Source organism: Bombyx mori, chromosome 24, assembly GCF_030269925.1.
Source record: "Bombyx mori chromosome 24, ASM3026992v2".
Lineage (NCBI taxonomy): Eukaryota > Metazoa > Arthropoda > Insecta > Lepidoptera > Bombycidae > Bombyx > Bombyx mori.
This window is the reverse complement of record NC_085130.1, coordinates 17,203,567-17,219,060: the sequence shown is the minus strand read 5'-3', so window position 1 is coordinate 17,219,060 and position 15,494 is coordinate 17,203,567. Positions and strand designations below refer to the sequence as shown.

General features: G+C 39.8%; 1 protein-coding gene across 1 annotated transcript in view; it reads left to right on the top strand.

The window, feature by feature from the left end:
* LOC101742979 (programmed cell death protein 4) overlaps positions 1-15,494 on the top strand; it is a 29,305-nt gene that overhangs the window by 7,784 nt on the left and 6,027 nt on the right. Inside the window, exons 4-8 of the mRNA XM_038021334.2 lie at positions 7,660-7,761; positions 9,530-9,647; positions 12,706-12,865; positions 13,857-13,946; positions 14,748-14,880. Coding sequence (XP_037877262.2) covers positions 7,660-7,761; positions 9,530-9,647; positions 12,706-12,865; positions 13,857-13,946; positions 14,748-14,880 — 603 coding nt within the window. The remainder of the gene's footprint in view (positions 1-7,659; positions 7,762-9,529; positions 9,648-12,705; positions 12,866-13,856; positions 13,947-14,747; positions 14,881-15,494) is intronic.

Here is a 15,494-nt window from a genome sequence, read left to right as displayed (position 1 = left end):
CTACGTAAATGCGCCACCCACTTTGAGATATCAGTTCTAAGGACTCAAGTATAGTTTTTAAACCACAAACGCATCGTTACACGTTTAAAAGCTGTTAAGGTTATATGAGACTTTCCTTGGCGACCGCAAGAAAGCAGAATTAAAAAGAACTTTAAAATGTTATTATTTTCAGTTCAGGTTCCGTAGTTAGGTTTGTTTGTTATTTTACTTCTGAACCACACTTATGACTTTGATAATTTTTCTAAGGAACTTTGTAGGGACCGATGATCAGAAAACTCTAGACATGCTCATGTTTCAAGAAGTTGCGAAACATAAGCATATGAATAATGCTCTCTATGCTCAGATATTCATATTTCAATTTAATGGTAATCAGAAACGTTCCATCTGGGGGGGGAGGGGGTGTCATTTGATACAGGCGTCCCTCGTATAACACGATCAGTTCGTACCGTGCTATACCGCGAAGTCGCGTTATACGATATAAAAATAAAGAATATTTGGCCTTATTTGGAAAATTATGCTTAATACGCAACATTTATCTTTATAATTAAAGATTCGTTTTATTTGGTATTAGCATCAACAGTTCGATGTTTTTAATTGAAGTTCAATTAAGTTTATTCCGTTCAAATAGCTATAAAAAGTTTTTTAGTTGTGATATTTTTCCCAAATTTTTAACTTTAAATATCTCTCTTGTAAAGTTTCAAAAAATGTCGCTTACATCAAATCGCCTTTCACCCCTCAATATAAATAAAAGCAATGTATACTGCGTGTTATATCGAAACCGCGTTATACGAAACAAGATATACCGTGTAGTATGAAGGCCATGTCTTGTGTTGTATCGAAACCGTGTTATATTTAGTAATCATGAAATAATATAAATAAAAGCAATGTGTACCGCGTTTTCTATCAAAAACATGTCTTAGGTGTAAAATTTTATGATACATAACAGCAGTTTCGTGTTATATGAAGGACACCTGTATTTTTATTTCCTTTTTTTTTTGCGATTCATTTTCATTATAAAAACATTACGAACATAATACTAGACTATAGATATGTCACCGCGTCTGTTATCTCATAGTTGTTTTTTTGCTAACTTCATTCCGTTCGAAATTATGTAGGTCGTCGTCGTGGAGTCGTGGCCCCTACTACCGTATGAAAAGTCGATTTTATCGAAATTTTTTTGATTCGAAATATTTACTAAATTTTTTTTTTTTACTTTATGCACAAAACAAAAGTTGTACACAGGCGGACTTAATGCCATGGGCATTCTCTTCCAGTCGACCATAGGGTGGTGCAGAGATAATGCATGGTAGGTGCATTAACATGGAAAATATATTTATTGTATTATAAAAGCCTGGGGTGCATGATATCAATAGTCATAAATATTTTATTGACAGATATGAGTAGAAGGATTATTATTTTGATAATATCTTAAAAAGCACCCCACGAAATATTGTAATAATATCGGCCCTTGATAAGTATGTCAAATTTCGAGTTAATCCGAAATTTTGAAGGGGCACATGTCAAAAGTTTCCGTTACATGCATAAATTCATTGCACTTACCACTATTTTCTCTGCACTACCTTTTGTTGACTGGTAGATAATGCCTTAGGCATGAAGTCCGCCAATGTAACCTACCACCGCCCTGCCTATTTTCTGCCGTGAAGCAGTGATGCGTTTCGGTTTGAAGGGTGGGGTAGCTGTTGTGACTGTGCTGAGACCTTAGAACTTATATCTCAAGGTGGGTGGCGCATTTACATTGTAGATGTCTATGGGCTCCAGTAACCACTTAACACCAGGTGGGCTGTGAGCTCGTCCACCCATCTAAGCAATAAAAGGATTAACAAAAGAATAACAAACAACAACAAAAAAACAAAAAAAGAACAAAATCAAAACAAAAATCTTCCTTAAAGTAACATCTCAGTATTATAAAATACACATAATGCTAAATATAGATACTTATATAGATTACATATATGCATAAATAACATAAAACAATATTTTTTTGCACTTTTTTTTAAGTTTCTTATAGAGAAACTTTATTTTAATTCTACGTATGATTCTTAATAATTCAGACCGATTATTTTTTTATTGCTTTCAAAGTTGATTGTTTGTGGTTGGCTATCATACATAAGCCAGATGGGACAAGCATATCGCAGTCTACCTCGAGAGTTCTTCCAAACCTCGTTTGATTACGCCCGCATACATTTTGAAGTCGTCGCGGCCTAAAGGATAAAGCTGCTTTCAGACTACGCTTTAATATAATAAGCATATCTTATATCTTTAAACGAGCAATTCTTGTCTATAAATATATATATATAATATATAATCTGAATCTCGGAAACGGCCCCAACGATTTTCATAAAATTTTGTATACAGGGGATTTCGGAGGCGATAAATCGATCTAGCTACGATTCATTTTCAGAAAACGTTGTTTTATTCGTGTTTTCAATAATCAACTTTATCGATAATCAACTTTATGACTCTTCCCGACATCTATTGGCGAATAATAATACTATTTTTCGTAATTGAGAGAAACTGACTGCTTTAAAGACACAATAACACTAAAGCTACTTCAGCAGATGGCGTTGTTAAGACACCCGAAGCCAATGAGTGTTTGATTTAAGGTTAGACCAAGAAAATGAATAGTTTATCTTATACCTTTAAACGAGCAATTCTTGTATATTAATATATAGTATATGTATATAATCTGAATCTCGGAAACGGCTCCAACGATTTTCATAAAATTTAGTATACAGGAGATTTTGGAGGCGATAAATCGATCTAGCTACGATTTATTTTCAGAAAATGTTGTTTTATTCGTGTTTTCAATAATCAACTCTTCCCGACATCTATTGGCGAATAATAATACTATTTTTCTTAATTGAGGGCAACTAACCGCTTTAAAGACACAACAAGATGGCGTTATAAAAAAAAAAACCGGTCATCATCTAGTTTATATTATTTGGGTCTTTTTAACTCACGTGTTCACTTAAAAATGCCTAAACGATCTTGAAATATTTAATCATTTTATCAATTTATGTAATTCGTATCATCGCTACATAGTATAAAACAAAGTCGCTTTCTCTGTCCCTATATCCCTATGTATGCTTAAATCTTTAAAACTACGCAACGGATTTTGATACGGTTTTTTTTAATAGATAGAGGGATTGAAGAGGAACGTTTATATGTATAATAACATCCATTAAATAGTGGAGAAATCAATAGTAAATTACAGTTTCCGAAACGAAGCGAGGGCGGGTTGCTAGTTTAATTAAAATTTCCAAAAAACGCAATTTATCAACAACAAAAAAACCGGTCATCCTCTAGTAGTATATTATAGCTAACATGAAATGAGGCGCTCGCTCCTGGCCTTTTCATTTTTCATTATTATTAATTATTTTTTTTAATTGTATTTTTCGGCTTGTTTTTTCCTTTATTGTAAATATTTTTATTTATTTAAAAAAAAGAAAATATTTGAGAAAAAACAAAAAAAGCCCGCTGATTTTGTTTCGCCGGTTCTTCTCAGGACTGGCTTTTTTTTAAACCGGTGGTAGACCGGTGGTTAACATTGTTATTTGTATTTTGACATTCAACAAATATGTCATACTGACATCTATGTTGAAATAAATGATTTTGAATTTGAATTTGAATTTGACATCACAACAGTATCGCACACCATACATTGTTATGGACATATTCACACTACTGTACTATATATTATTGGCTAAGTATAGGCTACTAAGCGCTGCGTTGGGCGTCCTCCTGCTCGGTGGACCGATGGCTTGCGGCGATATGCTGGGAAAGATTGGATGCGGAAAGCGGAGGATGGTTCATTGTGGCGGACTATGAGAGAAGCTATTACTGGTGGTAGGACCTCTTGTCAGTCCGCACGGGTAGATACCACCACCCTGCCTATTTCTGCCGTGAAGCAGTAATGCGTACGTTACGTAATACTGAGACCTGGGTGGCGCATTTACATTTGTAGATGTTTTTTTTTTTTTTTTTTTTTTTTTTATGATTGAAGGATTACTGGTGGCCCGGAGGCCTTTCCAGTTTCACCAGGACAGGTGGGCGAGCAAAGGCTCAGCCAGGAGGGGTGGGATTTGCTAACAGCTACCCGAGCGCCTCCGAAGGAGACCTAACAGCTCAAGAGCAGCTGCTTCGCGAATGAATCTACTACCGGATCGGAATCGCGACCCGCTGAGAAGATCCGGCGAGAAACTCAGCGAGCTGATTCATGGGTTAGGTCGATGTAGTTGATGACATTTGTAGATGTCTATGAGCTCCAGTGACCACTTAACACTTAATAGTATAGCGTAGCACCATAGTATAGCGTAGTCTGAGAGCAGCTTAAGACGCCCCGTGCATTTGTATCTTGCGATGCACCGGTGTTCGAATCCCGCAGACGGGTACCAATTTCTCTAATGAATTACGTACTTTACTAATCAGAAGGCAGATTACCAAGCAAAAGAATCCCGCATTATCGTAGAGCCCACGTTAAAGCAACATCGGATCCCGAATTTTCGCATTGATCCACAGCGCGTTTTCAGAGATCATTTTTGCCACGTACGATTAGGCTTTGGAATGAGCCCCTCCACGGTGTTTCCCGAGCGCTATGACATGTCCTTCTTCAAACGAGACTTGTGGAGAGTACTTAATGGTGGGCAGCGGCTTGGCTCTGCCCCTGGCATTGCTGACGCCCATGAGCGATGGTAACCACTCATCATCAGGTGAGCCGTGTGCTCGTCTGACTGTTCGGGTGTTTTTTCATTTTTACCGGTTTCACTACTACTACGTTTTTTTAAATATAGCATTTTCAAAATATCCCATTTTGCACTCCGCTGTGCCATTGGAATTTCGACCTAATCACTCTGAGCGAATGGCTTTATTCGCGTCGTTCATAAAATAAATTCGGCAAACAGATGGAATGCTGAAAGAAACCAACCAACGCCTTCGATAAATATAATTATTTAAATACCTGTTGGTGTTGTGTAAACAAACACGCTGACGTTAGGGAAATCACGTCTCGATGCGGCCCTGAAGGTTCGTCAACACAAATGGAGTGCACGTACATTACAGAGACGGACTTGGGGGGGGTCAGGTCGCGGGGTCCCGTCTACCAAATTTAATAATGCGCATCATGAAAAGTCTGCCCATCTCTCTCTCGCGCGGTCTAGCTTATGAGTGTGAAGGGAACAGTTAATGTTTATAAATATAGCGTGGTCTTATTTTATTATTGTCTAATTATAATTGTATAAGTTGATAAAAAATGCTATGCAATAGCTTTATCGCGGCAATCTCCGAGTGCTACACGTATTTTTTTATTATTTATGGAGTTGGAACAGATTCCCTACGTTTGCCGCTAGGGGCGCTGTTCCAACTGCATACAAATTTGAGGTAACTTTTACGCTATCGAGAACGTTATAAAAGTCTCACTAAGCACACTGGAAGTTAGTAGCATCAGAATGTCTCATGTCAAACGTTAAAGGTGACAGAACTCTGAAATATATACTTTTAGTCAACAAGCTTGGGTTAGAATAGAAGAGTATTTAACAAAAATCACACCCATCACAGTATTAGCATGAACCTTAGTTGTCCGTGCGGATAGGTACCACCACCCTGCCTAATTCGGTCGCGAAGCACTAATGCGTTCCGTTATGCAAGGTAGGGCAGCCGCTGTACTGTTAAAACTGAGACCTTAGAACTCATGTTTCTAAGTTGGCGGCATTTATTTACGTTGTTTTAGAACTCTTGTCTCAAGGTGGGTGGCGGCATTTATGTTGTTTGATGTCTTTGGGCTAAAGTGACTACTGCACACCAGGGGGCAGTGACCTCTTCCCCTCATCTCAGCAGAAAATAAATTTCAATAAATTTAAAATAAAAATAGTGTAAAAAAAAATTTATTTTATTGTAGAAAAAGCGTGGAGTGCTTTTCAGGATATTATCAAAATAACCCTTCTGCTCATATCTGTTCATAAAATATTTATAACTACTGATACCATGCACCCCACGCTTTTTTTTTACAATAAAATAATTTTTCTTACACTATTTTTAATTCAAATTTATTAAAATTTATTTTCTATTTTTTAGTTGGATTTTCTATAAAAGCGTATTTTCAAATACTATTTTGTTCGTTTTTTTAAACTATTTAATTTGAATTTTTTAGTTGAATTTATGTATATATTTTTTTAATATTGATTTGTCATCGGTCCTTAATAAGTATACTAAATTTCGAGTTAATCCGATGTTTTGAAGGGGGTCAAAATCGTGTCCAAAGATTTCGTTACATACTAACATACATACGTCTGAAGCTAATAAAAGCGTATTAAAAATGAGCACATGCAAAAATGAACTTTACTACAATCACTCAAAACTCCGTTTCCAACGTGATAAAAATCTCCTCTCCTCTCCGAGCCGGTCTGTGTGAACGGACCCTTACGATTACTGAGCAACTTGGGGGGACAGTAAAAAAAAAACATTTTTATTTTGGACCACAGTCTGACCACCCTGAGTTCGTCCAGTTTGGCACAAATACACCTCGCGTGCGTACGACGCGTAAGCATTTTGTGTAACATCGCACGGTGCATTGACCCGGGAGATAATTATATTACGAAGGCAATATCTAATCGCGATTCATAATGAGTTTTACCATAGTTTCTTATTAGATTAAGGTTGAGAATCGCATATCGCGTATGTGATGGATTTGTGATTTGAATCTTTGAATCTTAATTCAAAATAATGAAGTCGTGGCCTAAAGGATAAGACGTCCGGTGCATTCGTGTTGAAGCAATGCAACGGTGTTCGAATCCCGCAGGCGGGTACCAATTTTTCTAATGAAATACGTACTTAACAAATGTTCACGATTGACTTCCACGGTGAAGGAATAACATCGTGTAATAAAAATCAAAACCCGCAAAATTATAATTTGCGTAATTACTGATGGTAGTTAACTCAAATTTATATGGAACTGGAACAGCGCCCCTAGCGGCAAACGAAGGGAAGCACACTGATGTTTTTAATACACTTTTATTAGCTTCAGACGTATATGTATGTTACGGAATCTTTGAACATGATTTTGACCCCTTTAAAACGTCGGATTAGCTCGAAATTTGGTATACTTGTTAAGAACTGATGACAATACAAAATTAAAAAAAAAAATGATATTCAACTAAAAAATGGAAAATAAATAATAGTTTAAAAAAACTAACAAAATACGCTTTCATAGAAAAGCCAACAAAAAATTTTTAAAATACATTTGAATTAAAACAAAATATTTATAACTATGTACTGATACCATGCAACCCGCGCTTTTTTCTTGACAATAAAATCATTTTTTCTTAGACTATTTTTGATTCAAATTTATTAACGTCCGTCTGGTGTAGTGGTAAGTGACATGGTCACTACACTAGGGGGTCGCGGGTTCGAATCTTGCCAAGGGGAGATATTTGTATGATAAATATAAATGTCTTTTCCGGGGTTATGGATGTATATTAAATATATGTATGTGTATAATAAAAATCTTACATTTATTTCCGTTATCTGGTACCTGTAACACAAGTTCTTTACGAACTTATCACGGGACCAGTTAACGTGGCGTGATTGTTAGTAAAATATTTATATTTATTTATATTAAATATTTCGATTTGTCTCATGTTACAGCGTAAATCCGAGCCTGTGATATTAGAGTATTTTGAGCATGGAGACACGAACGCGGCCGCCGAGGAGTTCCTAGACTTTGTGACGGCGGCGAGGAGTCATCTGGTAAGGCTTCAGCTGTCTTGTCTATACGTGACGTTTGTCAGACGTACCAGAGCGGCTTTTTTTCCCCTACCTCAGCTGATGGTTTAGAGCAGCGGTCGGGGAACCGGGGTAAATTACCCCAAATAGGGTCAAATGAAATTTTGGGGGTTAAAAATGAAACTTTTGTAAGAAAAAAGTATATATTGAAGTGAAACTTCTTTAGAATCGTTGCGATTTCAAACTCAAAACAAGAAATTATCATTTACATATATTTTCTGTGGGGGCGATTTTTTTTGCCTCAACTGTATATTACATATATTAGTATTATTACCGTTTTGTATTACTAGGTTAATATAAATTAATATAAATGATATTTAAATTAAATTTTTGTTATTGTTTTCTTTTCAAAATTATAATGGGGGATATAGTATGAAAGATGCTAAAAAGAAGCGATTTCTTTTTTTTTTTCTTCTTCGCCATGGGGTAATAATATCAACTTACACAAAAATATTTTGGGGTAATAATTAAAAAAGTTCCCCGACCGCTGGCTTAGAGGGATCATATCAGCGTCACCGGGCTAGTAGGTGAGCTCACGGGACTCAAACCTGACGTTGTTGCTAACACTATCTCTAGCAAGAGCCGTGCTTCGCAGAATCTACCACCGGATCGGAAACGCGACCCGCTGAGAAGATCCGGCGAGAAACTCAGTGGGCTGTGTCTGTGGGTTAATTTACTCATCGAGCCCTTCGTCGCAAGCGATGGGTTCGACGAGGACGGTGACCGGTGCTTGGGGTACCTAAAAGCACCGTTAGTGTCCAGAGCGGGTAGGGAGCGATCGGACTGGTAGTGTGCGACAGAGACGACGCTCTATGAAATTAACCGTGTCTCTTTCTAAAGGACGATGGGGAGCGTTTATCGCCGCGCACTGTAGTGAAATCTTACAACTCATTTCTTTTTTTTTTATTGCTTAGATGGGTGGACGAGCTCACAGCCCACCTGGTGTTAAGTGGTTACTGGAGCCCATAGACATTTACGGCGTAAATGCGCCACCCACCTTGAGATATAAGTTCTAAAGTCTCAAGTATAGTTGTAACTGCTGCCCCACATTTCAAACCGAAACGCATTACTGCTTCACGGCAGAAATAGGCAGAGCGGTGGTACCTACCCGCGCGGACTCACAAGAGGTCCTACCACCAGTGAGTGGGTGGTAGGACTCAAGGTGGGTGGCGGCATTTACGTTGTAGATGCCTATGGGCTCCGGTAACCACGTGGGCTGTGAAGCTCGTCCACCCATCTAAGCAATAAAAAACTAACAGTTTCGTCTGTACATGTGAGGCCTATAAAAACAAAGGCAGCTAAATCCAAGTCTGTCAAATATTCAGGTAAACTACAAAAATCGGCCCTAAGCACGTCATTACGGATCCTCCCGATCCATCGAAGTACTGCTCTTGCTAGGGCCAGTGTTAGCAAGACTCACGGTTTCAGAAGCTGAAGTAACTTTGTTCGGGTAGCTACCGATATTCTTTATTTTAAAGCAGATTTATAAAGAATGGGAATATTAATCTGAATTTTAAATGATAAAACTTCGTTTATTAGTACTCAGTACAGAGTAAAAATAAATTTTTTTAACCGAATTTGTTAGAGATTTAGATGCATTTGTTATAACATGAAAACGTGTCCAACTAACTAAATAAGATAGCGCCATTGTTAATCCATTTTACGACATTAAGGCGTTTAGCTGCCTTTGATTTTATAGGCCTCATGTGTAAACAAACCTGGCTCCCTTCAGGTGTGCGAGACAATTGTGGAGATAGCGTTGGATCACAAGGCGATGCACTGCGAAATGGCCTCGGTCCTCATATCCGATCTGTATGGAAGAGTTTTTTCAGCCAAAGACATCGGCTACGGTGAGTTTTAAAGTTTTTCACACAGCCACTCGCAGACGAGGGTTTTTTTTCGTACCTCTCTGTCAAACAACAAAGCCAGAGGTTCTTATATAAGCCTTTGTCAAACAGAACGCGTACTTAGCGCCGCGTACTTAACGTCGCGCTCTTCAAATTGACTAGATGAGTCTAACGCTCCTTGACGCAACGCATTCGCCAAATCATAGTGCCTTTCGATAGCAGTGGGAAAATTTCAAAGTATTAAGAAATCGAGTGATTCAGATGTGGCATTGTATAAGCATGGGTATTTTCTAACTATTTATATCATTTTTTCGGGCATTATCTAGTATTTTAATACACATTCACTCGGAAGCTAAAACAATTTGTAAAAAATTACAACGCCTGACGTCAAAGCGTCCTAACGCCGCGACAGAGCGCTGCGTACTCATAGCGCTGGGGCTCTGTTTGACGGTATGTTACCATAGTAGTACAACACATCTCGGCGTCATAGCGCGGCGTCAGATTAGCGCTCTAACGCGCGCTAATTACGCATTCTGTTTGACGAAGGCTTTACATTTTTTGTTTTAATTTTAATTTATAGTTTGCCTGCCCATACTACATAAGGGGCTTAAAAGCTAGGTCACGCATTAATTCCGACGCATTCATTATCATACCAGTTCTCGCATTTATTATTCATACTTTGCATTCCTAGCTACGACTAAAAAAGGGTGAGGGGGCGGAGTAGGGCAATTGGGACCCATTTATTTCTATTATTTTTACATTTACAACTTAAACCTAGTACATTAGTGGTGTTTAAACTTAATCCTATTTACTTAAACTACGTTTTTTACAACAGTCTTTTTTTTTGTATTGCCCTTGTAGGCAGTGACGAGCCTACGTCTAACCTGATGGTGATTGGTTACCGTGACTCATGGATGTCAGAAATGTCAGGGACAAAGCATAGTCGCTGTCTACGATTGAGTACTCCGCATGGCTTGTTTGAATAAGATTTTGTTAACTGGTGGTAGGAAGTCTTGTCAGTCCGCTCGGGTGGTACCACCGCCCCGCCTATTTCTGCCGTGAAGCAGTAGTGCGTTTCGGTTTGAAGGGCGGGGCAGCCGTTGTAACTATACTGAGACCTTACGGCCTGGCCACGGGGATCGGCGGTGCGAACAGCGAAGCGGTGGGCGAGGCGACCATTCGCGCAGCACCGTTTGCAGGCCACGGGTACTCACGTTCGCCGCCGCGACTAGTAAGGAAGTCCGACAGCGAAATGTCTATATCGAAATTATCTCGATATTGCTTACAAATTAATAGTTTTTTGGTTCAGGACCTATTATTTGGAAAAGATTGTGAAGTACATGATTTGAATAAGAATCGGAGTATACCTATAGATGGAGAATTCCACAAGAAGTACGAGAAATACTTTGGGTGGCTAGACTTCCAAATAGCTGGTCTAGCTAGTATTTCAGCTATTTTATTTTTTTATTGCTTAGATGGGTGGACGAGCTCACAGCCCACCTTGTGTTAAGTGGTTACTGGAGCCCATAGACATCCACAACGTAAATGCGCCACCCACCTTGAGATATAAGTTCTAAGGTCTCAAGTATAGTTATAATGGCTGCCTCACCCTTCAAACCGAAACGCATTACTACTTCACGGCAGAAATAGGCAGGGTGGTAGTACCCACCCGTGTAGACTCACAAGAGGTCCTACCACCAGTAATTACGCAAATTATTATTTTGAAGATTTCATTTTTATCACACGATGTTATTCCTTCACCGTGGAAATCAATCGTGAACGTTGAGTGTTGTTGAGTACGTATTTCATTACAAAAATTGGTACCCGCCTGATATTCGAACACCGGTGCATCGCTCAACACGATTGCACCGGACGTCCGTTAGGCCACGACGACTTTAAAAATATAAAATAAAAAATAAATAAAAAATATAAAAATTTCGGCGTTAATTTTTCGCGGCGAAAACAACTAAACTCATTTAATCACTGCACTATTCGCCGCGACTACCGCTCGACTCCGTGGCTCGCGCCGTCCGTATTCATGCATTTGTTTTGCTCGCCCGCCGCATCGCGCGATTCGCTCGGTACATTTCGCCGGTCGCTTCGCCGGTCGCCGGTGCGCGTGGCTTGTTAGGTACATTTCTATGCGCTTGTTTTAGTCGCTAGACGCTTCGCCGTTCGCACCGCGCGAATATTCGCATCGGCGAATGTCCCGTGGCCAGGCTGTTAGAACTTATATCTCAAGGTAGGTATTTACGTTGTAGATGTCTATAGGCTTCGGTAACCACATAACACCGGGTGAGCTCGTCCATCCACCTAAGCAAAAGGACGTATTGGGCAGTGTCGGAATTTTGTCTTATATTCGAAACCGGATTACAGTGGGTCAGGTGGTTGGGTTGGGAAAATACTATTTACAATCTACCCCCTATAAATATTCAATCAACTCAATCGGATTAACCGGGCATCGTTCTCGTCGAACCCATCGCTTGCGACGTAGGGCTCGACGAGTAAATTAACCCACAGACACAGCCCACTGAGTTTCTCGCCGGATCTTCTCAGTGGGTCGCGTTTCCGATCCGGTGGTAGATTCTGCGAAGCATTGCTCTTGCTAGGGTTCATGTTAGCAACGTCGTCAGGTTTGAGCCCCGTGAGATCACCTACTAGTTAAGGTTACGCTGATATAGCCCCTCAAGGCTCTCAGCTTAGGTAGGACAAAAAAGCAATAGTTTAGAGTGAGAGCGCATGATCGCCGCCGTTGCCATTTTAGATTCGTTTCGTTTTTTTTTTTTATTAGATGGGTGGACGAGCTCACAGCCCACCTGGTGTTAAGTGGTTACTGGAACCCACAGACATCTACGAAGTAAATGCGCCACCCACCTTGAGATATCAGTTCTAAGTTCTCAAGTATAGTTACAACGGCTGCCCCGCTCTTCAAGCCGAAACGCGTTACTGATTCACGGCAGAAATAGGCAGGGCGTTGGTACCTACCTGCGCGGACTCACAAGAGGTCCTACCACCATTGGCGCGGTTCGTACCTATAGCGTCGGTCCGGTCTGTCGGTCAGCGTTCGAGCGTCTGCTGGAGAAGCTGCCGGACCTGGTGCTGGACACGCCGGACGCGGCGCTGCTGCTGTCCAACTTCATAGCGCGCTGCGTGGCCGACGACTGCCTGCCGCCGCGCTTCGTGCAGGCGCAGGCCGCCGCCGCGCTCTCCGCGCCCGCCAGGTGAGACACGACACGCGCGGTCTATACACAGTCTATACAGTGATAGCTCTGTATTCGGTGGACGGCGGCTCGGCACTGCCCCTGCCATTGGTGACGTCGATCGTCCTCGTCGTCATTATTATCATCGTCGTCGATCATCATCATCATTATTATCGTCGTCGTCATCATAATCATCATCATGTCGATCATCATCATCATTATTATCGTCGTCGTCATCCTCAACATCGTCATCACAATCATCATCGTCGTCGATCATTATTATCACCGTCATCGTTATTATCATTGTTGTCATCGTCGTTATCATCATCATCGTCATTATTATCGTAGTCATCAGCATCATCGTTTATATCATTATTGTCATCGTCGTCATCATTATCATCATCATCATCATCATCATCATTATCATTATCATTATCATCATCATCATCATCATCGTCGTCGTCGTCATCATCATCGTCATCATTATCATCATCAGGCCAGTTCTGCGTTGTTGAACATAGGCCTCTTCTAATCTCCAATACTGAGCCCGGTCTTCGGCTCTCCTCATCCACCTCCGGCCGGCCACCATTCGGAGGTCATCGAACTAACCTAGATGGGCCGTATGCTCGTCTGCCTACAAGGACAATAAAAAATACTGCAGGATATGTGTCCTGTAAATATGCTGCGAATACAGGAACACGTGATTATGGGATGGTGATTTACATATTGAAATAATAAAACACGCAAAGCGACTCTAAGGATCTAAGGACGGAACAGCTCATGTGGCCGCATTAAAAATATACTTTATGTACTGAGTAATAAGGTTGATTTCATTTTGTTTAAATTCTCAAACAACCCCGAATAAAGAAATCTTTAAATGCCGGACTTGAGTCGCATTATTTTGAAATTGCAAATAAGGAGCTTAATTGTAAACACAATAATAATGTTCACAAAAACAATTATGTACACAATTAAATACCGCCATATTTAAATCTTTTTTTTACGTCCACAGACAAGCTATACACAGAGCTGAGACTCTACTGTCTATGAAGCAAGGGCTAGTGAGGCTGGACAACATATGGGGCGTCGGCGGAGGTATCAGGTAATAAATAACAATTTTTTTTAAAGGCTTAAGATTCTGCTCTTTTGAGCCAAAAATTTTTATTGCATAGATGGGTGGACGAACTCACATCCCACCTGGTGTTAAGTGGTTACAGAAGCCCATATACATCTATAACGTAAACGCCCTTCAAATCGAAACGCATTACTGCTTCACGGCAGAAATAGGGCAGGGTGGTGGCGCCTACCCGTGCGGACTCATAAGACGTCCTACTACAAGTAAAATTATGATTATATAAAATAGGTTTCCGAAGTTTCCGATTTTTTCGGTTTAAAGGGTGGGACAGCCGTTGTAACTATACTGAGACCTTGGAACTCATATCTCAAGGTGGATGGCAGCATTTACATTGTAGATGTCTATGGTCTCCGGTAACCATTTAACACTAGGTGGGCTGTGAGATCGTCCACTCATCTATGCAATAAAAAAATATTTAAAAAAACATGTGTGCAATTCACACGTGGTAGAAGTGAAACCTTCGAAGTCTAAGTATATGTAAAATTTTGTGATTAGTAAATAACTGTAAATCATCTATTATAGTATGAGGTAGCGCCCTCTGTGAATTGATATTTGAACTTCACGTCTACATGTGTTCTATCTCATACTCTAACCGGCTGAATCATATATACATTTATGTGTTAGTGTCTGTTACTATGGACTTATTTTTTCGTTTCGTTTCATTTCGTTTCATCGAGTTTGAAATCACAACGTTTCTAAAGAAGTTTCACTTCAAAGATTTACTAGTTCGGTCACTAATATCTGGTCCGGTCTGGTCCCCTACCGCAGGCCGGTCAAGTCTCTCATCCGTCAGATCCAGTTGCTGCTGAAGGAGTACCTGACGTCGGGTGAGCTCGCGGAGGCGATGCGCTGCGTGCGGGAGTTGGAGGTTCCTCACTTCCACCACGAGCTGGTCTACGAGGTCAGAGCCGTAGACTGTCAATACTTAGTCTCACCATAAATACTGTTATAATATGTGTTTGTGTGTGTGTATAATGTTTTTTATTTATTGATTTCATGTATTATTAATGCATAATTTAAATAAAATAATAACATTCTGCACTCCTTCTATATATTCTGTACTAGGTGACCCGGCAAACTTTGTTCCGCCTTAGAGGCAATAAATGAGCAGACTTTTGATTTTATCATGGTCAATTTCTTATTTGGATAATTAATATAAATTAAAATAGCAAGTATTTTAATGATACTTTATTATTATTATTGTATTTTTTTTTATTCTTCTTCAGTCCTTTCACTCGCGATGTTTCGAATCCTGGTTGTATTACGGCTTCGTCGGGAAACATTCGATAGTGCTGGTCGCGGCATGGCTTTCTTAATGATTACCTATCTCGGCACAATAAATAGAAATTCGAAACAAACACATCAACCGGTCAACTTCAAAATTCTACTATAATTAACCATAAACTACATTACGTTTGGCTGTCAGTTGCGTTTTGTTATTCCATATCAGTTGCGTTTTGTTATTCCATATCAGTTGCGTTTTGTTATTCCATATCAGTTGCGTTTTGTTATTCC